A 25234-nucleotide genomic window follows, 5' to 3' on the forward strand; every position below is an offset into this window, starting at 1 on the left:
CTTTTGTCTGCAAGCCACGCCATAACTGCTGCTAGCCTGCGACAGGACACCTCCAGGCCTGGAAAGACCACTTCCAGCGACACCGACGCGCCAACTTTTGATTCGTTGTCTGCGTTGCCTACCTAGGTGCTCAGCTCCAGTGTCCCGGGGGTACGCATCTTCTGAAGACAGAGCCACTCACACCATCGAACTCGCTCTTCTCTCCCGCACAAGTGTGGGTTCGGTGCCTGATCCACGAACACACAAGTGCTCCGGACTCGCAAGACCTCAGAATTGCCTTTGAGAAAGATTAAGCCCAGGAGGTCGGAGCCTCTTACGCCAAACCATAGTTGGTTCAGGTGTTTCTTCTCCAAACCCTGTGCCTTGAGCAGATAATCCGTACGGCCAGGAGGTAGACTGCAGGTCCCTGTCGCCGGTTCGGAGTGGTAAGCCATGGCCGGCTGCTGCTGTCTATCTGCGGAGGAAAAAGAGTCGCAGCGCATCAGCGCGGAGATCGAAAGGCAGCTTCGACGCGACAAGAAAGACGCGCGCCGGGAACTCAAGCTGCTGTTGCTGGGTGAGTGGCCGCGTTTATCCCGCGCGCTGAGACATTCGCGTCTCAGTTCCTTCCTGCCCCGCGGAGTTCTCGGCGACATCCTGTGTTTCCTCCCGATCCCTTCAGGGTTCACAGATGCTGCGGCACCCTGGCTTAGGACCGGGTCTTTTGCATCTGGGGGGCTGGGTGGCATTCGATAGCAGACTTCGAACAACTCAGAGCAGGGCAGGAGCTCAACTCTTGGGCTCTTGTCTGTTCCCCCTCCCCTGCCCCCGCTCCCGCCTCCCGCCTCCCCCACCTCCTTGCCCTTGGGCTTCCAGTGCGCCGATGCTGCAGAACCCCAAACTTGGATGGCGGGTGGTGAGGAACTGCCTGGCTCTGTTTTAGGTTCCCCTCTTAGCTTCTGACTACAGCCAGGTAAGGTCGTATGGGACGGCTCTGTCCTCACTGACAAAGGAAACCCTAGAAACTGACAAACTTGAGAGCAGGGGGAAATGCTAACAAGCGAGCCTTGGACGTTAAGTCCCTACCGCTTTCTCTCTTCTGATGCTAATACCTTCTGCTGGTGACCTCCTGAGCCCAGGTCAAGAGAACAGGCTTAACCCTCCTTTGATCTAGGTTAGTTTAGAAGTAGCTGGCTTGGCTACTTCTATCAGTGTCTTACCAGGCTTTTAGAAGGTCTCTGCAGAAGTGGCTCAAAAACATAAGAGAAGCCTTTAAGGCCCGATTCATTCCCCAAGGCAAGGATCACTTTCTTCTGGCTTTAGAACATCATTCAGTACATCCATTGTTGAATACTGGCTTTTTTTTCTTTCACTATCTCCCTCCCGGCCCCAAAAAGCTACAAGTATTTCAGCTTGTTTGCCATATCTTTCCAGGCAGAATCCTCTCTTTCACGGTGTGTGTGTGTGTGTGTGTGTGTGTGTGTGTGTGTGTGTGTGTTTAATTACCGTTAGCAGTCACACTTCAAGAAGGGCTGAAGGATTGATCCATCAGGGGAGGCCTTTTAATTTGTTCTGCCTTCACACCTGGGCAAGGGAGCCCTTTACTATGTAACCTGCTACTCCTGGGTTTAAAGGGCCTCTCTTGGTTTTCCTCAGACCTGCAAGTCCAAAGGGCTGACCACTCAGATCCCACACTCCCCTCTCCTCTCAGGCCAGAAGAAAGTCCCTGCCCACAGGACTCATAGCTTACTACTAGGGTGTTAGCCAGCGAGGAGGAGGAAAGACCTGATCTGGGAGGAAGTCCAGAGGGAAGCTGATTGCCGAGGAGCCTGTGAAGGAGCAGCTGTCCTGGGGTCCCCAGGGATGAATGGGAAGGAGGGGTTCTGCGTGCCGTGTGTGTGTGTGTGTGTGTGTGTGTGTGTGTGTGTGTGTGTGTGTGTGTGTGTATGCGTGTGCGCATGTGCACATACACATACACACACACAACACACACTCTCGGGGGAGTGGCGGGGTGCGGCTGCTCACGCACAGTTGGGGTAGGTCTAGGAACTCCAGCTGAGCCCCACAGGCTGCCATCAGGTTTGGTTTATCAACTGGAGAACTACGCGACAGTTTGTAGTTTGGTTAACACTAAGGTAATTATGTCTTCATTTGACTTTAGACGCATAGTTTTTTTTTTGTTTTTTGTTTTTTGTTTTTTTTTTTTGTTTTGGTCAAGAGCAGACTAAACTCTAGTGCATTTTGAAATATTTAGATTGGTGTGAAGTACTGTCAGGAACATACCAAGAGCTGAGCATATGCTGGCCCCTTGTAAGGCAAATGATGTACTAAGTGGAGTCGAAATGATGTATTGATAATAGTTAGACACAGTTAGACATTTGAAACAGGGGAGGGATGCTTCAGGCTACTCATTTACTTAAAGTCGCCATTAGCCCAGGCAGCTAGACCCTTCGGCCTTTCTAGCTCTTGCTGTACTTCTTGTTCTCTTCTCCCAGCTGGCACGAGCCATCATTTTGGTGACAATATCTTGTTCAAGGTAGAGTTCCAAATCCCATGGAGCTATCAGAGCCTCAAGGGTGGGCTTAAAAACACCCCCTCGCCCATCTTTAGAGGGTTATGATGTAATCCTATTCTCAAGCTAAAAGAAGAGGATGTGACTCAGAACATTCGAGAATCAGGGAAGGATCTGTGCTCACCTGTTTGAAGTCAAGCAGAGTGGGAGCTTCACTGGTTTCTGGAGTGGCCGAATTAGATCATGTGTTGGTCACGTGACTCAGCTATAAACGCTCCACTTCACAATGGGACATGGGGATCCTGTGTGGACTATGTTCCCAGAAGCCATGGGCTCTCAAAATGATGTATGGATCTGCAGCTGAGGGTAAGGGCATTTCTGAAGTGTGCTGTAGAGCAACAGAGTCCTTCCTGTCTGGCCTTAATAAAAGCGTAGGTCATTGTCCAGTTCTGAGGGACACAAGCTGTTGTCTGGTTATAGCTGGTAGTTGAAAGATATTGGCCAGATGCTTTCTTGGCAGGAGGAGATAAAGACGATAAAGGATACCGTTGAATTTAGTAGAAAGAAATTCCTTCTAATTGGACAAAACCAAATCGTCCTAGTAACACTGGAGGAAAAGTGATGGCCATAGGTCTCCTGTAAACCAATGGGAAAGCAGAGCTTGCACTTGTGCCTCTGAGTCCTTCACCCAGGAGCCAACCATTCCACAGGCCTCTGTAGCTGGAATGGGAAAGGAATGGACATTCCTCCATACTGACATCTTTGCCAGACCACAGATAAAAACCTCCTAGCGCCTCGATGCAGAGGCTGGAGCTGGGCCAATGGAGTACAGTGTTCCTAAAGGCAGATGCAGAGCCAAAGGCCATTTTGCACAAGGAGAAACGGAAACTTCCATGTGAGCTATGGCTGCAGACAGGGGGACCAGTAAGCTCGGGTCGGTGCAGCTAGCTAGGATGAGCCCAACCCAGAGTAGCAGCAGCAGCAGCTGCAGCTCTGTGAGTAAGAAAGGACTCCCCCACAGAGCTGGCTGGCCCATCAGTTGCTGGTGGAATGTAGCCACAAGGGCCCTGTGTGCTATGAGCTACAGGGGATGCTCTTGTGGATAGAGGCGCCAGTAGTCTTGAATCCTGTCCTGAGCCTTGGTGGCACTTTTGCTAGTCTCATGGCCTTAAGACTATGGGAAGAGAAGAATCATACTGGTGGGAACAAATTAAGTGCTTTATGTACTGTGGTCTCTGTGGCCTGTCACCATATGTGACTTCACTCCTCAATCAGAGCCACCACTATTGGCTTTCCTAGTTCCCTGCAAGACAAGCCACTGCCCCTCAGCTTGGACCCTGAGCTGGACAGAGTTACGGTGGCTCTGCACAGTGAAACCTGGGTGCTTCGACACCCCTTCTTAGCTCTATTCGGGATCCTGGTCACAGCAGGACACCCTGGACTGGTTAAGCGCTGTCGCAGGCCATCACCATCGCTGTTGCTTCAGCAGCCTTCTTATCTTCAGCTGGGGGCCCACTCTGCTGCCCTGGGTCACCAAGGGTATGGAGGAGTGTGAGAAGCCCCTCCTATCTGCCCCTTCTTTCCCTTGACTCCTCGGTACTCATACCATCCGCCTTCAGCTAGGGTGCACCATCCTGTGGCTCTGGCTTGCTCTCAGCTCAGGCTGTTCACTGCCTTACACTCACTCCCCTGATCCTGTGAAATGGTCCTATCTGGACACAGAACAGGTCTGACCCAGCAACTTTCTGGTGGAATGACAATATAAACTCATGTTAAGTATTCACTGGTTTCCTAGACCTTGTTCTCAGGATACGAGTGAGAAGTACTCTGAGGCCCCACAACTCACACTGACCCCTATATTCCACCCTACATCCAGGAGGTGCTGATAGGGTTATTCAGTACCCAGGGTGGTTCCCAGCCTCCTATAGGGTAAGCCACATGTTCAGGTGCCATCCTCATGGGTAACTCCTGGGGTGGGTGCTGGTGGCAGTGGATCCAAGGCCCTTTGCCTAGGCAGAGAAGATGAGGTCAACAGTCACAGTATAGATTTTACAGCACTTGCTGAACAGAAGTGGGTAAGCATTAATACAGAGGCCTGGTCACAAATCCCAAGTCCCCTTTTTCAGAGGCCATTTTGGCCATCAGTTGAGACACCAGGGCTGCCTTATGGAGGAGAAAAGGTTCTCGCATAGAGAAGCAGTTTCCTGTGTAGTAAGGGTTGGTGCAAAAGGTTGTCGGTGCAGCTGTGGTCTAGCATGGCCTCAAGGTCGCTCACAGGGCTTCGCATTGGCCTGTTCTTCTGATGGGCCTCCCCTAACAAGTCACTAATTAAGAAAATGGCCTGCAGGCTTATGTGACACTTTCTCAGTTGAAGATCCCTCCTCTCCAATGACTCTAGCGTGTGTCAAGTTGACACAGAACTAGCTAGTAGAACGATGGAGGGGTTTTTCTGTTCTATATTTTCTAACCTTTGTAGAATGAAACATGAATTACATGACAATAAATTTCTGTGAAAAAGTAAAACAAACAAACTCCACCATTGTATTATTACTGTAGAAACTTCCATTCCAGAAAATGGCAACTAAATGAAGGAATTGTGGGCTTTCTTTGGTTTTAGTGTTCCATAAGGCTTGGTTAAATGTCGCTTACTAATTGACTTGAGCATTTCCAGTCACCCTGGACACAGGATTCGTCTTGGAACTCTCTGGAAGGAAGGGGAAGTGGTATTTAACTTAATTATATCCTTTTGGCAGGGCCACCATGATAAAATACTACAGGTTGGGAGGCTTAGGCAACGGGAATTGATTTTCTCCCAGGCTGGAAGCTGGAGTCCACACATCAAGGTTCTGGCAGGTTTGTTTAATCTTGATGCTTTGGCTTTGGCCTGTCAACAGGGGCTTTGCTGTATGTCCTCCCGTGGCCTTTCCACTGTGAGTGTGCATTCCTGCATATTTGCTTCCTCCCACAGGGAGTCCAGTCCTGTTAGATTGGGTTTTATATTAAACATCTCTTTAAAGACCTTATCTCCAAATACAGCTATTCTCTAAAGTATTGGTGGTTGAGACTTCAACAAATAAAACGGTTGTTGGGAGGGTATAATTTAGCCCATAATGTCAACAGTGGCAGGAAGACACATCCTATCACAGCTGTCATTACCTGTGAATTTCCTTCCTAGTGTTCTTCACTCAGGGAAAGCTATCCTTGACTACAGCACAGAAAAGTATTCCAGGACAAAGCTAAGTTAGTACGTTTACCAAATAGAGATAACACATGGCTCAGATCGAAGTTTGGAAGGAGGAGGATGTCACAGTATCTCTTCTTATTGCTATGATGAAATACCCTGACAACAGCAACTTAAGCAGGGAAGGTCGATTTTGCCAACAGCTCCATCGTGGTGGGAAAGCCCTGGTGGCAGGAGCTTGAGACAATGCTTCCGCAGCCAAGCAACAGCGTGATGACTGTCTGTGCTCTGCTGGCTTCGTTGTTTGCATACAGTCTAAGACCTAAGCACAGAGAATGGTGCCACTCTCCTTACGGTGGGTCTTCCCACATCAGTTGACCTATTCCCACATCAGAGACCCACCCAATCTAAATAACTCCCCAAAGATGCTCCAGATCCTGTCACATTGGCAATCAAGAGGAAGCATCATGACAGGTCTTCAGAAGAAGGACACTATACAATTCAAACATGTGTAACTTACACAAGGTTTAAGTGAAGTTTAAAAATGAGGAAGAAAGATGTGATTTGGTTTATTTATTCCTTTTACCTTTAAGGTTTTCCTATGTTGGGGAATGGTGGCCCATAAACAATAATCCCATGTGGGTGATGGAGGCAGAAGAATCAATATTAGAAGCTCTGTAGTAAGTTTGAGGTTAGAATGGGCCACAGAGACCCCATCTTTCAATTAAATTGAATTACATTTATAAATAATGAAAAAATATTTTTGTTAATGAAGTTTATTTTACAAGTTGCATTGTTCGGGTTTAGGGATGAGAGAGGAATGCTGATACAGCTAACACACGAGGCCTGGACTTGGACGTTCCGGCCCCAGCCCTAAGTAAGCATGGTCTGTGGTTTTTAGCATCCTTGTCCAAGATGTCATTAGGAAGGCTGGCACTATCTCTACAAAATTCTGATGTTATCATCTGTGTTGATGGCCTTGAATCTTGCCAGAGAAATACAAGCTAGATCACAGAATGAGAGGCTTCTTTCTCTCCTGTGCCTCCTTAACTTCTTGTCTTTCTGTCCTGCGCTAGTAACAGTGTAGGAGTCAAAGATGTTGATACTTAGTTTAAGCTGCTGGTTCCAACTCTGGCTCTACCATTTCTTGCCTGTGAAGTTGACCCTTTGATCTTTGCCTGACACACTGTGCCATGAGCTCTTGTTGATCCTGTTTTTAGTTTTTAGTTTTCCTTTGGTAGTTTATCAGGCATCAAGGAGGTGTCATCTCCCATTTTAGCTGGCCGGTTACCAGCAGCATAGTGGTTTGTTTACATTTTTCAAGCAGCGTTTTTACAGAGAGATTTTGCCTTACATTTCGTTGAGAGTTCCCTAGACTGTAAATTGATTCCTAGTTATACTACATAATAAAAGTCTGGGTCCAACCAGGCTTTATTGGATCAAATAAAACAAAATCTCCCTGAAAACTAATTGTGGCGTCTCTGGGTAGGGGAGCACTAGAGACAACAGTGCATAGTGTTTTCTTTGTAGAGGTGATCGAATTTCTTGAAGAAGAAAAGAAACAGAGCGAGAGAATGCTCCTTTATCTCCTCATCTTAGTTTAGTCCCACGGATTTTCTGGAGTTTCAGGCCTGGCGTTCAGTATAGGAACCTTTTCTCAAGGAACTGAATAGAAAGATTGTCACAAAGCTTAATGGCAACCTGGAGATGGCAGCACAGGCAGAGTGGGGACCACTTTGGAGTGGCTTCTTAATGCAGGCACCGTAAGATGCTAGTCACAAAGCTGGGGCTTCCACGGCCCACATGCCAGGGGGAGGCAAACTCTCCTGTTAAAAAGGGAGATTTGTGAGACAGCGAATGATATTCTTAGGATCTGGGATCATATGCAGGACCCTGCAGGCAGGATTTCATTGAGCTTTTGTGATCTAGGTCTCACCGTAAAGTAGACGTTAACATAAAGTTGATGGATATTTTCTGGCCAAAATACACTTCAGAAGATTGTATGGCTCTCTATGTGGCTGAAATAAATGAACCCACCCAGAAGACAGATGACTGGCTTCCATCCATAATGCAGCAGTCCCTGGAGACTGCTGAAGGGGTTGCTAGGTATGGTGGCACACGCCTTTAAACCTAGCACAGAGGAGGCAGAAGCAGGCAGATCTCTGTGAATTTGAGGCCAGCCTGGTCTACAAAGTGAGTCCAGGACAACCAGAACTGTTACATTGAGAAATCATGTCTTGAAAAACCTAAAAAAAAAAAAAAGGTGGGCAAAGGACAGGTACCCATCTCCTGTCTGTCTGTCTGTCTGTCTGTCTAAGACAGCCTTTTGACTTTTCCCTCTATACTTTTCAAGATAACTCTTCTTCTGAGGTATTTTACATGCAGTAAAAGCTACCAGTTCTAAGTGTACAGATGACTAACATGAGAAATGTATAAACACAGGCATATAAACATTTTTTCTAGAACATTCTTGCCATCCCTGAGGGTTCTGCATGCCCCACTGTAGTTACTTTTCTCCAAATCATTTATTTTTAACTTTTTATATGGAAATGTCTTTAATTATATGGAAAACACTAGAATAAGAATTTAAGGGACATGATGAGGATCCCTTAGTGGGTAAGAATATTTACTGTGTCAACAAGAAGACCTGAATTTAAATGCCAAGCACTAGACTAAAAAGCTAGGCATAATTACTACACATGCCTGCAACCTCAATGTGCTAAGGCAAAGACAGGTGGCCCCCGAGAGCTCACTGGCTTGACAGCCTGTCTGAGACAATGAGAGTTGGGTTCATGGGAGACTCCGTCTCAAAAATAAAGTGGAGAATGATAAAGGAAGATATTTGACCTTCCTCTGGTGTCTGCATGTGCATTGTATGCATCTGCACCCACATATGTGTGTATAACACACACACACAATGCATATACACAGTCACACACCACACACATACTACGTACACATCACACACATACCACACACACACAGACTCACACACTCACACATACACACACCCAGAATTTACAAACTATTTATATTCTTTTTCTAATTCAATTGCTGCATAACTTGTGCCTCTTTTTGTTCTCATTTCTGTAGTTTCTCCACTTTTAGGAAATTTCTGAGAGTGTGTTATATGCATCGTGCCCTTTCCATCTAAGTACACCCTAAGACAGGGCAAGTTCTTACATGAACACAGTTCATTTGTGAATCTTTGATCAGTTTAAATGTGGTAGGATATTTGTGTCCAGTCTGTTTCTTGTATCCTAGATATGTCAGTTAGCCCAACAATGTCCCAAGCGGCATTGCCTCATCCCAAGCTCGGGGCTAATGTCATCTGAGAAATCACACTTGCCTTATGGCTTTTCATTTCTTTAACAAGAACATTCTAGCCAGGTGTGGTGGTGCACGCCTTTAATCCCAGCACTCCGGAGGCAAAGGCAGGCAGATCTCTGTGAGTTCAAGGCCAGCCTGATCTACATAGCAAGTCCAGGACAGGGACAGCCAAGGCTACACAGAGAAACCCTGTCTCAAAAATCCAACAAAACAAAACAACAACAACAAAACCAAGAACATTCTACAGCCTCTCATGACATTGAATTTTTGAAGAACATGTTTCACATGTTTCTCTTTCCCCTCCTCAAACCAAGCATTTAGGCTTTGTCTGACTCTCTTCTGACGCTAGTGCAGCTAGGCATTTTGGCTGGAACGCCACATAGGTGTTGTGTGTTACATCTGAGGTTCATGGCAGCTGCTTCTCACTGATGATTTTGACTTTGATTACCTGGTCAGGATGCAGCTGTCTTGCCTGCTGAATCACACAGCTCCTTCTCAAAATGTCTTTTTTGTAAACCATTTTTCCTCCAAGCCTTGCACATGTTAGGCAAATTCCCTGTCCCTGAGCTATATCCCTAGACACCAAAACATTCTCCTCGACTTACTAATCGGTTTTCTACTCCTGGCCAGTTAATTGAACGATATGACGGCTTTGGAATTGTCTTCCGTCTCTAGGAGTCTCTTAGTGCTTGCCGATAGGCGCTTGATCTGCTGCTTAAGAGCTTTCCCTTTGCCTCTCATTTTTACTTCTGTCCTTCTCCCTTCATTTATATATTACAATATGGGCTTACTTGGTTCTCAAGGGGGGCACTATTTGTGCAATGGGGTCCCTTCCAAGCTGGGCCCTGTGGCATTGGGACATGCTATCTTCTTGGCACAACAAGATGTTCCAGGATGAGCTGGTATCCACTCGGTTAGCCACTAGCCATTTCCACAAGGACCTTGATCTCAGCTGATGGAGGGCCTCCCCTTCCTTTTAAGATGCTTAGGGATTTGAGACAAAAACAGTCAAGTCCATTAGTCTATCGATTCCCAATACCTAAGCCCGAGAAAGAGTAAAGTTTTCAAGACGTGCCACTAGGAGATGAACGTTTTGAGGTTTTCATGAATCTTAAACTACAAGCAGATACAAAATGCCAAGGACTATCAGTGAGGTTTGGCAAAAAAACAACAAAACAATGCTCTGATTGAATAATCTCCCTACCTTAGAGTGTACTTTCCTGGCTGGAGAGAAGTGGGAGAAGCAGTTGGTGTGCAAGCATGAGGGCCTGAGTTTGAATCCCCAGAACCCATGTAAAGGCAGACATGGCAATGCATGGATCTGTAACCCCACCTCACCCCCCACCCCTACAGTGTGCCAGAGACAGGAGAATCTGTAAAAGCTTGGCAGCCAGATACCCTGCTGTATGCAGCAGTGAACACCAAGAGCCTGCATCAAACAAGGTGCAGGGTGAGGTCTGATAGCTCTGATGATCCTCTGATCTTCTTATGCATTCACTACGGTGTGCAACATGCCTACACTCACACACACACACACACACACACACACACACACACATACTACACACATTTTTGAAAGATGCTTTCTGATCTATGTAATAGTTTGCCTTATCTGTGCCCATGATACTTCCTAAACCACAAAGGAAAAACTACTATAAGAATTGCCCTCTGTGACAGGCAGGGGGATGAGCAAGCAGAGGAAAGGGATTCTGGGAATCTCTGCAACAAAGATGCTGTGCTCTGAACGTGGGGCTGGAATTCAGCCTCACAGAATTTGAAAAAGGAAGATTGGCAAAGGGCACTGGCCAGGATGGTTGGTATGGCTGACCTTTATCAACTACCACCATCCTTCCGGAGTGGCAGAGTCCCCTGGGTTGACGTCCTTCCTTTGTGGGTGCTGAAGGTACAGGCTGCACCTCTTACAGAGTACTGTCTGGAACCATCAGTTCTGGCCAGGGGATCCAGACATGATGGTCACTGGTGTGCATGCTCTGAGGCAGAGGCTCCTATGAACCAGGCAGCCTTGAGTGTGCACACTGTCAGAGGGAAAAAGCATGCTGTGAGAATCTGAGGACTCTGAGGGCAGAAGAAGATGCAAAGGGTCCCCACTGGAGCCCTGACTTTCAGGATGGTGGCTGGCTGCCTGCTGATGTGTAAATTAACTGTGCTGGCTGGGTTCTTTGTTGCAAATCATTTCAGCTGAATAATATATTAAGAGGAAAGTAGAAAACTCGGAGTTGATGAAAATTGGACATCAGATCCAGCAAAATGGCAGGCTCCAGGAAGGTCCTGACACAGTGAGCCCTGGCATCAGCCCAGCCTGTCACCAGCAGCCAGGTGACACTACATAAGACGTGTAGCTGTTGCTGGTGCTTGCTTACTGGTGCTTATCTTCCCCAGCAGCTCCATACATTACTGTGACAGTTGCTGCATCCTTATATCACTTTTCAAAACTATAGGCCATGTGTTTGGACCCAGCCACTAGGTGTTAGGGTTAAGCATGATGGTTAGGACAAGTTTTTGGAGCTAAGCTTGCTGGACTTAACATCTAGGTTTGTTTGTTTGTTTGTTTTAACTGATGAGCTGTACACACCATGGTATTCTGAGTAATTCAGCAGAGTGAGTCATTATTTTTTATGATATTTAGCTCCTGACACATAGTCAGTTCTGTTTACTTCAAGTGCTGGTTGGCTAGGCATGGTGGCACATGCCATTAATCCAAGTACTTGGAAAGCAGATGCAGGCAACTATCTGTGAGTTTAAGCCCCAGCTTGGTTAAATGAATTCCAGGCCAGCCATGGATAGACAAGGAGACCCTGTCTCCAACTAAACAAAATAAAACCATGTGTTAGTATTCAGCCTACTATACAAAGAAGCCTACCTTTTTTTTTTTTTTTTTTTGGATTTCCCCTCCTCCTACAAGTAATGGGTGCCCATATACTGGACAGCCTCAAATGACAAAGATCCAAAACAAAGATGTGAGGCTTTCGTAAAGGAAGAGGGAAGTCTTTGTCTCTAAGTGGGTTGGTAAATACAAACTGAAAGAAAAAAAAAATCTGATAGAAACCTTCAGACAACGGAAGCACAGAACTGAAAGGCAGCAGATGTCTTTGAATCTGAAGGCATAGTTGACAGTGCTGCAATCCTTTCTGGTGCTTCTTTTTTATTGTGTGTTGACTTTATGGGGATATAAACATATCATGCATGCATTCTGTTATCCCAGGAAGCTCTCACAAGCCATTGCCAGCCCTGTCTCTGGCACTAAAGTCTGGTACCAAATTTCTAAACCTGTGATCCTAGGCCAGGGTTTCTGCACCGTCTCCTGAGTCCTGCTGTCCATAATTATGCTGATGTGATCCAAAGTCTTAAAATTGGAATACGTTTCTAGTGCCTCTCAGAACGCGAATAGCATTGTCCTGTCTCTGGCTCACCATCCTCAGGTCAACGTTCCCCTGCCTTCTGGCTTTGAACACTTCAGCTTTTATTGCTGTTTGCCTCTGAGTCTCTGAGGTGGCTTCTTTTTCTGCCTGGAACATTCTTCTCTGTTTTCCACTCCCATTGTAGTGTCTTGACTGTTTCCTTTTTATCTTCACATCTCTGCTCAGAGTTCATCCCTCAGAAGGGCCAGCCCTGGTCAACAGCCTTGGCAGCCTCAGCTCCTTGTTGCTTGATTCTATTCCTAGTTTATTGTGGCTTCCATCTTAAAACTGAGCTGCAGTTCTACCACCTGCAAACTAGATTACAAACTCCTGAGACCTGGCCTGTGCTGTCTAGTCTCTGAATCCTTGCTGAAAAGGCAGCACCATACAAGTACACACAAGCTGGAACAATTCTCCACACCTCAGAGCCTGTACAGGCCATTGGACTAGAACATAACATATTTCTTAAGGAATACTTGTTGATATGGCTATTGTGCTGTTTTTTTGTTTTGTTTTGTTTTGTTTTTGTTTTGCTTTGCTTTTTGTCAACTTGACACAAACCTAGACAAATCTGGGAAGAGGAAATCTTAATTGAGAAAATGCCTACGTAAGATTGGCCTGTAGGCAAGTCTATGGGATATTGTCTTGATTAATGACCAATGTGGGAAGGCCCAGCTTACTGTACAATGCCACCCTCAGGCGGGTGGTCTTGGATTGTAGGAGAAAGAAGGCTAAGCAAGTCATGAGAGCAAGCCAGTAAGCTGCACTCCTCCTTGGCTTCTGCATCAGCTCCCATCTTTGGGTTCCAGCCCTGCCTGAGTCCCTACTCCAATCTCACGCAGTTACAGACTGTTACCTGGAAGTATAAGATAAAATGAACCCTTTCCTCCCCAAGTTGCTTTTGGTCATGATGTTTATCACAATAGAAACCCAAGCTGAGACACCCATTTTACAGACAGAAAAATCAAACTGTTAAGGATCATGTTGCTTAGTAATAAAACTAGACCACACATTTAATAAATCAATCTTATTATAAGTGTTATTAATTTTTTTTTTTAATGAAAGGTAAAAGGCATCAAAGAATAGCAGTCCAGGCTGATGCTTCCTGGAGTGTGAACTCAAGAGGTGCGGCTCATGGGTGTGGTCCCTGCTAGCACTTACTGTTCATCACAGTGAGACAGAAGCGACTTTAATGATGGGATGGCCAAGCATGTTCCAATATACATAAAAAGTACTTAGGAAATTTATAGTGGGAGATTTCTGGCATGGAAATTGATTTCTTATGTCTATACCCCGCCCCCAATATATACCTGCTCAGAGTTTTGAATGCAATTACGTTGGCATCCATTCAGTTATGGAGAATCAGAAGTTTCAGGGCCCCGAGGAGCCAGATCTCTCTGTTATCATCTCCCGTGTAGCATGTTCCTTAGGTTTAAGGAGCCCATTACGAACGGGATCAATACAAACGGAGCTAAGCAATATTCTTGGGATTTGGCAGGGAGAGGCAATTGACAGCAAAGAAGACTGGGAGACGATAAGACTAGAAACTGAGGATTAGAGCCAGGAAAAGAATTTAGTTAGTTCATGACCCTGTTCTTCATGGAAACTGTTTTGTTTTGTTTTCCTCAACAAGTTAGGGCTCTGAGAGCAGGCAAATGCATACTAAGCTTACAGATGCTCTGGTTCCCATCCTGCTGTCTGCTGGGACAGGAGGGCCAACAACTTGTTTCCTCTGCTGCTGGTGTTTCTTCATAGAGAAAAGATGCCCTGGAAGTCCAGATGTCTATTACCAAGTGGTGGCAAACATTCTGAGAAGCATCCTTAGGTATTTGCCAAAATTGCATGGTATACGCGGTTCCACATTGGCTGTACGGAACAGCCTGGGGCTTCTCTGCCAGGCATGGTGTGCCACCACCCTGAATACTGTGGATGTCAGGAGTATTTGTGGATCTAAACACATCTCAAATGGATAAAGCAGGACAGGAATTGATGACAGAAGTTTTTAAACTCCGTTATAAACTCATGAGATCAGTGTTTCACAGCTAGCCCATCTGTGATTGAGAGGCAGAGCTATGTGTCTCCTGAGGGTAGGAAACAATGAGATGAACCATCAGTTGAAACTAGAGACTTCAATTTATTTTGTATGCAGGAAAAGAGACTGAGTACTGGTTTATGATCACAAGCAAAACATTTTCTCTGAACCTAGAGTCCTTCTTCACCTGTAAGATGAAATTGTGACCTCATAAGTCTTACCAGTTCCGTTTTCTAGCAGTGAGTATGACTCCCCAGGACCAGAAGTGCCAGAATTATCACCTCCTGAGTCCTTGGTGGAAGTGCCAAAATGGAGTCTGCAGTGTGGCTCTTTGAATCAACTTTGGGAGTAGAGCCAGCAATCCATACATTAATAAGCCCTTTTTGTGATCAAGATTGTTTTAAATCTTCAGCTGGGAGCTTGCAGGCTGGCCAGTCTCTGTTGGTCACTGGAATCCCAAAGCTAAAATATTTCCATGGGCATCCAGAAGCGCCAGAGACTGATCTGCTCAAGGGGATACTAACATGAAGCCCACTTCCATCCTCCTGAGAAGGGGGCCTCAGAATCTGAGCAGGACTTTTTGTTGTACTTTGTTTTCTGAGACAGAGGCTGTCTTCAAACTCATGATCCCTTCCCCCAGCCCCCTGAGACAGAGTTTCTCTGTGTAGCCTGGCTGTCCTGGGTTCGATTTGTAGACCAGGCTGGCCTTGAACTCACAGTGATCCGCCTGCCTCTGCCTCCCAAGTGCTGGGATCAAAGGTGTGCATCATCACGCCCAACTTCTCATGACCCTCTTGACTCTGCCTCCCAAGAAGGGATTATGGGTCTCTGCCACTGTGCTCCATGAGGTAAACAATATATAGGGCTTTTATTTTATATTTCAATTTCCAGCTACTGGGCAATGACCACATGGACACACTCACATTTATATGGGTATTTTGACGTATGCTCCAAAAGTTGTATTCTCATAATCTACAATGGCTTTTGTAGCTCATAGACATTAAATAGTATTTTTATTTCTAGAATGGACCTAGTGATGATCAGGAAGCACATTCTAGAATTAACTCATCCGTCTGTCTATCGCTAATCTTCTTTTAAAAATTCCACTTCCGTGGACTATTGGTTGGTTGTTTCTTGGCATAGAAATATTGCTTTTCTCAAAATATAGTGACTGGCAAATTACCATATTCTGTATGATTTTTAATGAATGCAAGGAAAAGGAAAGATTTGTTTACTTGAAAGACTTCTTCTGCATTGCAATGTTAATCGGCATCACATGATTTAGATGCTTCCACGGCAGTGTTCTCTGCAGCCTGCATGCGTAAGGCCTAGAGGCACTCACCTATCGGGCTTTTGTATTTATTTCCCAGTGGCTGCCGAATTGGGAATGTAAGCTAATTGTACTATTAATCAAAACAAATAAGCAAAAGCGATAAAGCATTTGTAGAAGCATCATCTAATCTTTACAATAGTGAGACAGTGACACCCAAACTGCCCAAGCAGGGCTGCAGACACAGAACAGCCTAGACACTTTCACATGTTTTTGTAGCATCCATGTTTCTATTGTTTATAAATGTGTCAGTCTTCAATGGATAGAAAAAATCCAAAAGGCTTAGTTCCTTAATACAGTCTGCAAAATTTCCTCCTATGGTTTGGTAGGGAGGATCTGGAGGAGTGAGGTGACGTCAAAGGGCTAGGTGGCCACTAGGACACTGGAAGAAAAGCTCGGATGAGTAGCCCTATTTCTATCTACTCTTTCACTGAGGTCTCCATCTTTGTGCTGAATTTCGTGGATTCTGTGACAGTAGTGATTCTAAGCAATGCTGTTGGTTTGAGAATAGCCTTTCAGGAAAACAAACAAGTAAGGACACAGAAATGTACCAGTACCTCAAACTCAAAAATGGTGTTTTGTGTAGATGAAGTGCAAGATGAATTTATTTTCTCTCCCTTTTTTGGTTTTCTCTAACCAGATAATACAAATATAAAAACAGTGAAACCACTCTGGTTACTGACACAGTATTTCAGTTGATTAGATCTTTCTTGGTGCTGGAATTAGATTTGAAAAGAAGCCTTTGTATTGCACCATCAGCCCACTGGGATCTATTTCAGGTGGTGTTGTCACACAGGACCTTAAAGAGTTGCTTTGTGCATTAGTATGAATAGGAGAAACCACGTGTGTACATTCTGACACATGCTATTCTTTAGTGTCCAGACAACTGTGGTGGAGTCACATCCAGGCAATGGAGGAGTCTAGGAAAAGCTTCACAGGAGACCTTGAGCTCTACAGGGAGTACACTGCTGTCCCCTGAGCCCCCAGTCCCCCACCAGGGCTGAGCTTGAGCACTGTGTCAGTGTACATATAGGTTTCCTTTTCTAAACTGGCTTGTGTGAAATCCAGCCTAGGCAGTATGAAGAATTCCTTCTGGAAGCTGGAAATGGCTGTGGTTTGAGATGACCTGAGCTGGACCTTGAAGACAGGACAATTAGAACATTTCAGATATTTTATATGTCTAAAATCTTGATAATTCCCCATTTTGGATATGTATTGATGCTTAGTTGATGCTTAATGCTCATGGTAGAACTGGGATTTGAACTCACATGGCTTGACGTCAGAGCCCTGGTCTTGGTCACAGTCTTGTTTCTGTTTCCTCACAGCCAACATCTCACTAGCATCTATCCCAGAAGCTAATCTGCTACCCTAGGCTTCTCTCCTCTACCCTTTGTCTCTATGTTCTGTCCCCACCCCAGCCTGGAGTTCATTCTTTAGCCTGCAGAGTAGCCTCTTAGAGACATAAGTGACATTGCCATTTTCCTGGTACAGGCCTTTCTCTGTCTCCTTATTACCCATGGACACAAATCTGAAATCTGCATATAGCCCTTCAGACCTTCCATCTCTCATCTGATGGGACCTCTGTCATTGTCCCCCAGGATGACTCAGCTTTGGCCTCAGGACCTCTGATGGAACTTCTACATTCTCCCTTCTCTCTCAGCACACCAGATTCTGCGATGCCAATCCACCAGCCCACAGACCTCTTTCTTACTAGTCTGGCTACCTGACGCTCATTCTCAGAATGCATCTTAGATATCTCCTTCTCCTAGAAGCCACCATTGACTCCCTAGTCCAAATTGTCTTACAGGATCGCCTACATTAAAAAAGCAGAAACACACACACACACACACACACACACACACGCACACACACACACACACACACACACACACACACACACATCTTGGGATCTGGAGAGATGGCCCAGTCTGGCAAAGAACTGATTTTGGTTTCCAGAACACACATTTTGTGGCTTGAATTAGTGCCTGTAATTCAAGGTCCAGAGGATCTGACGCCCTCTAGGGCAATAACATTCTAGTGCAAGCTCTATTTACCACCTGTCTTCCCTGCCATATTCAAACTTCTTTAAATGAAGGGGCTTTTTATTACTGTAGATCCCCAGTGCTTTGCATAGTGGCTAACCTCCGTAAATACTTCCAAAATGGAGCAGTATGTTGCCACTTGACATTTCTAGTGTTGCATAAAAGAAAGGATATTTTGGCTTCAAATGTTAATAGAAGAAATATAAATTCATGACAAATTCTCCGTTTGTATGGATGGAAACTTCCTTACACCCTGACACTGCCTGACAAACAGATATCACAAAGGAACCATTTATTGCTTTCACCATGTTGCCTGGGTTATCAGATTTTCTTGATGCAGAAATGTGACCAGACACTCTGAACCTGATCTTATTTTTAGCATTAAAAGTGGCATAGGGAGAGTAGATGTCACACAGATATCCATTTCTCCCTCCTCCTTCAATACCAAAATTTTCATCTAAGCACAATAGTTAAAGACTATATTTCCATGTTTCCCTTATTGTTAGACGTAGTCATGTAGCTAAGTTACAGGCACTGAGCTATCAATGGAATCAATATAGGTAATTAGGGTGACGCTGTTGGCTGTGGTCTCTGTGTAGCAGTGTTGCAGTGTAGCAGTACATATACCATGTAGTTGCAGTTTTTCGGTATTTGATATAGTTTTCTAGGAGCAAAGAGACATTTATAGCTACATTTTTAATTGATGTTGAATCTAAAATCGAAAAATATTAAAAACTGAGTTTTCCTAAGTCCTTACATGCCTATTTAATTTTCCTTAACATTTAATATTCTTTTAAAATCAATAACTATGGATTTCACTTAATTCTCTGATCAGCTTTCAATCTTATTTAGCCTGGGGAAATTTATGATTAAGCTTTCCTGAGTATTGTTTAAAAAATAATTATCAGGTCATGCTGACCATTCATTGGACATTGATTGATTTTTTGCTTTATTGTAGGTTATACAGAACTGTTTGTATTTCTTTGTTAGATTGTTTTCTTGCTCTGTTGATTTTCGAATGCCCTATTGATTGTAAAAGATGAGAAAATCATCATGTGATCTGTCATGAAAAACTGAATTTCACTTTAAAGTACTGAGGTTGGCCCAAGGAAGAGACAAAGGAAAAACAAAGTTCTCCTGGCCTAGAAGACCTTTCAGTTCCTACTGTAACTTATGCCTAAGCTTCAATATTTCTTTTCGCCTCCGTTCCTCAATCTTTCATCAACAATTAGTTCCTCTAGCTAATTGTTCACCAATAGTTGGTCTCTTTGGCCAGCTGTTCCCCGCCTGCTCAATTCTCCCTACCTCAGAACCACCAAGACTTTCTCTTCTCTGATCTTCAAGCTGGTCTACAGGAGATGCCTAGTAGATTTGGCTGGTTTTTTTTTTTTTTTTTTAACTTCTTTGGAGTTTGCAAAGTTCAGTCAACCAGAGAGTTAAACCGTGGCTCACAAGTTAGGACTTAAGCCCATACCATTTCCTAAATCCCAAAGCATACTTATTTCTTCCTTCCACTTTTCGCCATTATTTTTCTCACTGCTAATTGCCATGGCCACTTGCCATAGCAATGTCTTTTTACTTCCTGATTTGTGCTGAAGTGTCTCTTCACTCTAAGATTCTTCAGCTCACTTAGGACCATCATTTCTAACGTTTTTGCTAACACTTAAAATTAATTTAAATTTACTCTTAAGGCAGTGTCATAATATATATATTATATAATATATACATATACATGGCCTAGGATATTCTGAAACTTGAGAATAACTGGCATGTGCTGTCGTGTCAGACTGCTAACTTTAAAAAGAAAAAAAAAAAGATCTTAGATTCAAGATATGAAAGGTATAAGGTAATTTTTGAAACACGTGCCCAAACAGGTTGAGTATCAGCCTTTTGTCCAAAATGCCTAGGAGCAGAAATGATTTAGATTTTGGGCTTTTTCCAGATTTGGAGATATTTGAATATATGTGATGCTATAACTTGGTGGTAGAAGCCAAGTCTTAACAGGAAGGTACGTTTATGCCTCATACTTACCTCATGGACAAAGTGTATTGATTGTGCCTAACCTTGAACGGTGAAGTCAAATACAGATCATCCACGTGTGGCATCGTGTCATCTCCAAAGAAGTTTCCAATTTTGGAGCAGTTAAATTTTGTTTTGTTTCAGATTTGTTTACTTTTGTGTGTATGAGTATTTTGCCAGCAAACAAAACAAAACCCAAAAAAAAACCCAGAGAGAGATCAGATCCCATGGACCTGGAGTTATCGATGGTTATGAGCTACCATGTGGCGCTGGGATCCAAACCCTGGCCCTCTGCAAGATCAGCATGTGTTCTTAGCTGCTCATCCATCTTTACAGGCCCCATTTGGAGGCAGTTTTGAGTTTGGACTTTTGAGTTAGGAATGGCCACCCTGCACTCTGCTTCGGCTGTCCTGCGTTTAAAGCCATCTGCAGTGTCATGTTCTCTTGGTCTGCACACTTCCCTTTCCATCAGGCTTTTAAGCTATTTAAGAATGAGCTGAAGAAGAAGAGTGAACAGAGCGCTTGAAATCTAAACCTTGTCTGGCTTATCCAAGCACTTCTCTCCCAAGCTGCACCTGGAGCTCCAAAGCCCTTATCACAAAACACGAGTCTTCTGGAAACTCTCCCGCCAGCAAGATTTACATCCAAATGCTCTTCACTCTACAAGCCAACTGACTCACTCCTTTCAGCATCTTCCATCTGCCTTTGATTTGCAGATGTGGAGTTGAAGATAGTTCATGAACGAGACAGCTCCTTAAACTTTCCGTGACCACAATCAAATTGCCATCCAATGAGGAAGTCTTTCTCCCTTGCTTATAATCTAACTTGTGTGTCTGTGTTAGAAGATGGGCAGGTAGAAGGAATGAGGAAGAGGCTTTGGTTTATGTGACACAGCATGTCAGAATGAGACCAGACACTAAAGATAATGGCTATCACCAGTACAGGTAAGGCTGGTTCTGTGTGTGCATCCAAGTGTGCACTTGTGTGCAAACATATCTCAGCAGATATTGGGAAATTACCACTCCCAAAGTAATTTGAATTTGCTACTGGAATAGTTAATTCTGTTGAAAATGGGGTTATATCTTGGTACCAACCATAAAATGTCTAAAAACTTATCATTCAGATAAAGTGTAGTTATTAGTTCACGATGCTCATCTTGAGCATATGAAACTTGTCTGAAGTCATTTTTCTCTGGAAGGAGAATCTTGTTGGCCAAAGCTGAGATCTTTCTGCCTAAATTATAATGAATGTAAAAGTCAGAATATGTTGATTATACTATGAGGCTCACTGGAGCTGTATTAGAAATATTTATAATTCATATTTCCTCCAGAATTCTGAACATTCTTTCTGCTACTGCTGCGTCATCTACTGAATGGACTGGTTTTTTTTTTTTTTTTTTTTTTTTTTTTTTTTCTTTTCATGCCTTTACCCTTCAATCCCTGAACGAGTTAGGCATCACCTGAGCTATGGGGGTGAGCCGCCAGAACTCTTCGATAGAAGTCCAGCCATGGCTTCGAATTTGCAGCAGTATCTTTGGCAAATCGAGAGATCCAGTTCTCATCAGTAAACTGAAGAGATGAGATTCAGCAGTCTTTATTAAGGCTGTCCTGGGTTTCCATGGTAACTCTCCAGTGATAGCAGGAGCTCATTCAAGGCAATGCTGACTCTTGCCTCCCTCCAGCACAACAGAGGAAATGGGATCAGGATGTTGTTTGTGGTGGCCAGTGGCAAAAAACCCAGGTCCCTCAAGCACCACCAGTGTTTGCATTTCTCATGGGATACACTGTCACCACTCTCAGCGCCAGGACAAACGTGAATCCCTAGTCAGAGTAGCACTTGTGATTGTACAAACACCTGTCAGCATAAATGCCTCGTGGACCAAGATGGCATATTATTACTAAGTCTTCTAGAGAGCTGAGCAAGAACGATGGCACTGAACTTGTGTAGTACTGGCGAAGTGCAGAACGGCCACGTAGCAGTTTTGTGTCTAATAGTTCATGCAATCCTTACAAGTTACTGAGGTGTGAGGTTTTGCGTTTTGCTGATGAGAAAAACAAGTGAAGGGAAGGTTAAGGAGGCGATGTCACACTTAGTATGGAGCCGAATGTCAATTTCTTGCTGTCCTTGCTCTCTGATGTGTGGTTTGCTCTCACAACACATCTGAGTGAAAACCCACGTCTTCAGAGCTCAATAGCTCACACATCTACAGGCCACCGTATCGGGTGACTCAGGTCTGAAACCTGTAGAACAAGATCACAGTGACATCTGAAAGCCCCAGTCAGCTCCAGCACCCAGTGCTGCTGTGAGCAGCTGTGTTCAGCAGGTGCTTTCCTGTCAGCTCCAGTGCCCAGTGCTGCTGTGAGCAGCTGTGTTCAGCAGGTGCTTTCCTGTCAGCTCCAGCACCCAGTGCTGCTGTGAGCAGCTGTGTTCAGCAGGTGCTTTCCTGTCAGCTCCAGCACCCAGTGCTGCTGTGAGCAGCTGTGTTCAGCAGGTGCTTTCCTGTCAGCTCCAGCACCCAGTGCTGCTGTGAGCAGCTGTGTTCAGCAGGTGCTTTCCTGGGAGGTTGCTTAGTTCATTTCTGGTTAAGCAGCTCGGAGAACTCCTTTTAAGGTAACAACTTAGCACTAACGTGAGTCTCTAAGGTACTGTAGTAGTGAGACAATGCGTTCATACCAGAAAAAGTGTTTTTCAGACAGGGTCAATGAACTAGAACTTTGTTCCTTCAAGTATCTGGGAGCTCACTGTGGCCTGGGGATCTGTTCCGGCCTCTGAGACTCAAATGTGCGTCCCTGCTGCCATGGTGTTTGTGCTTCAGGGTGGCAGTGAAAAGACATGCAGAATAGACTTCTGAGTAGGGAAGTACGTGAGCAAATATGTACATTTCCTCTACTGCTCAAAGATCTCAGTTCTGTCCTGGAAAAGAGCTATTACTAAAGGGAGTCACCAGCTGCTGATTGACATGCCGGTGTTAGGTATTAAGTAGTGAAGTGGCCTCTCAGTGAACAGCCGTTGGCCTGACTGTCACTTCCTCCTCTGGCTGCAGACTGGCCAGGCTGGGGCCTAGCCCGGGTACACTCTAGGTCTCAAAGCAGCCTTCTGGGGCAGCAGCTTCCCTGGTGCTAGTCCAGTCATTAGTATGTTCTGATTGGTCAGTGCCCAGATCGCATTGTACACACTATTAAATCTTTTGCATGTCACCCATGTTCTACCCATGGGTAGACCCTAACCATGCCGTGTGAAACAAGAAGACCGATCTTCATAGATGCTGCATAGTTTTATGTCAACTGATACAAGCTAAAGTCATCTGAGAAGGTGACTTTACTCCTCAATTAAGGAAATGCCTCTATGAGATCAAGTTGTAGGCAGGTCTGTAAGGCATTTTATGTAAGGCTTGATGGGGGAAGGCCCAGCCCATTGTGGGTGGTGCCATCCCTGATCTGGTGGCTATGACCAGGGTGTAAAGTGAGTAAATAAATAACAAAGAAGAAGAGGAAGAGGAGGAGGAAGAGGAGGAGGAAGAGGAAGAGGAGGAGGAGGAGTAAGAGGAGGAGGAGGAAGAGCAGGCTGAACAAACCATGAGTAGCTGTTAAGCAGCTCCCCTCCATGGCTTCTGGATCAGCTTCTGCCTGCAGGTTCCTACCGTGTTTTAAATCCTGTGCTGACTGCCTTCGATGACGAACAGCAATATGGAAGTGTAAACCAAATAAGCCCTTTCCTCTCCAACTTGCGTTTTTGCTATGGTGTTTCTTTGCAGCAATAGAAACACTAAGGCACAGACAAGTCAGGAAGTTGACAGACTAGCCATGCCTTTCAAGTCTTCCACTGTCTGGATTTCATTGGTCCCTTGTGTGAAGATTTTTCCCTTCCCTTGCCAGTCTGCGAACACACGCACAGCTCTTCAGCAGCCAGGATCTGGGCTGCCAAGGGTACTTCAGTATTCTGCCCAGTAAACAAATGCCCTTAAGACTGAGTTTCCTTTCCTGGCTTACAAAGCATTCTTTTTGACTTTACAGTTGATTTGGGATAGTTTCTGAAAGACACGGGGAACTTGTTCTTCTCTCAAAGGTTGATGTTGAAATTGGAGATACATAATCCAGTGGCTGGTCACCTTGCTTACGGGGTGGGGGGGCAGTGTCTGTGATTTTTGTTTGTTTTAACATCTAAACATGCATTCTTATTGCTCAGGAAGCTGGGAACATTCTGTGACTACGGCTCCTCTGAAAGCTGCCTCCTGCTTCTGCAGTTATCACTGGGGGGTTGAAAGCGCCTTTCTCTGGATTTGCCCTCTTGGCAATTTTAAAATATACGCCATAGTTGCTACTTCTTCTTCCTCCTCACCTTTATTTTCGATCTTCCTTTTATCCCTCCTGTTCCTCTTCTTCCTGTTTCTCCTTCCCCTCCTCCTCAGTCAGGACCTCGCAGAATCGAGGCTAGCCTCAAACTCACTGTTTAGCTGGGTTTGGTCTTGAACATCTGCTCTTTCCTCGCTGTGGTTACAGGCATGAGCCACCATGGCTGCCTTGGAATAGTCCTGTTAGCTATGGATACTGTCATCTGGTAGATCCCCAGGGCTTGTATAAATGAAACCATTGCCCACGGCCTGTCCATTTCTCCATTTTCTCAGCCTGTGGCAGCCATCGTTTGGCTCAGTTTTCTGTGAACAATCCTAGGTCTGACATGTGACACCATACAGTATATGTTCGTCTGTGCCTGGCTTATTTCACCTTAGGATAGGGTCTTCTAGGGCCTTCCCTATTTGCGTTATAGCAAATGACCACAGCACTCATTTTAAAGGCTGACTGGCATACCATATAAATATGTGTCACATTTTCCTAACTCCATTATCATCAATAGATGGTGATTTGTCCTCATACTTTGGCTGCTGTGAAAAATGTTACACTGAACAGGGACATATAGCTTCTTTCTAAAGTATATTTCTTTTCAGTTTGAATGCATGTTTTACCTGCATGTGTCTCTGTGTACCACATACATACCTAGTGCCCTCGGTGTCAGAAGAAATGTGTCAGATACCCTGGAATTGGAGTTAGGGGCATACAGGTGCTGGGAATTGAACCCAGGTCTTTGTAAGAATGACAAGTGCCCTTCTTGAGTCTGTGATGGGATTGAAGACTGGATAATTTAGTTGTACAGTAAAGCTTAGTTGTTTAAGGCTAAGATGTTTTTAGGTCTAGATACATGTTTTAAGATGATAGACATGAGATATGATAGATATTGATTTACATTCAGAATTTTAGACTCACCAGGATAGGAAAAATGTTTTCTTCAAGGTTGCCAAATAAAAATAGCCAAAACACTATGAATATAACATTAATATAATTCCTGATTGTTTCATGGTTCTTCTTGCTGTATATAGTCTACTTTATATATTT

The 25234-nt window shown here is 44.6% G+C and overlaps 1 protein-coding gene across 1 annotated transcript in view; it reads left to right on the forward strand.

Moving 5' to 3' along the window:
• The first annotated feature begins 378 nt into the window (after positions 1-378).
• Gna14 (G protein subunit alpha 14) overlaps positions 379-25234 on the forward strand; it is a 172116-nt gene continuing 147260 nt past the window's right edge. Inside the window, exon 1 of the mRNA XM_051146209.1 lies at positions 379-556. Coding sequence (XP_051002166.1) covers positions 433-556 — 124 coding nt within the window. The 5' untranslated portion in view covers positions 379-432. The remainder of the gene's footprint in view (positions 557-25234) is intronic.

The sequence above is a fragment of the Acomys russatus genome, chromosome 5 (genome assembly GCF_903995435.1).
Source record: "Acomys russatus chromosome 5, mAcoRus1.1, whole genome shotgun sequence".
NCBI lineage: Eukaryota > Metazoa > Chordata > Mammalia > Rodentia > Muridae > Acomys > Acomys russatus.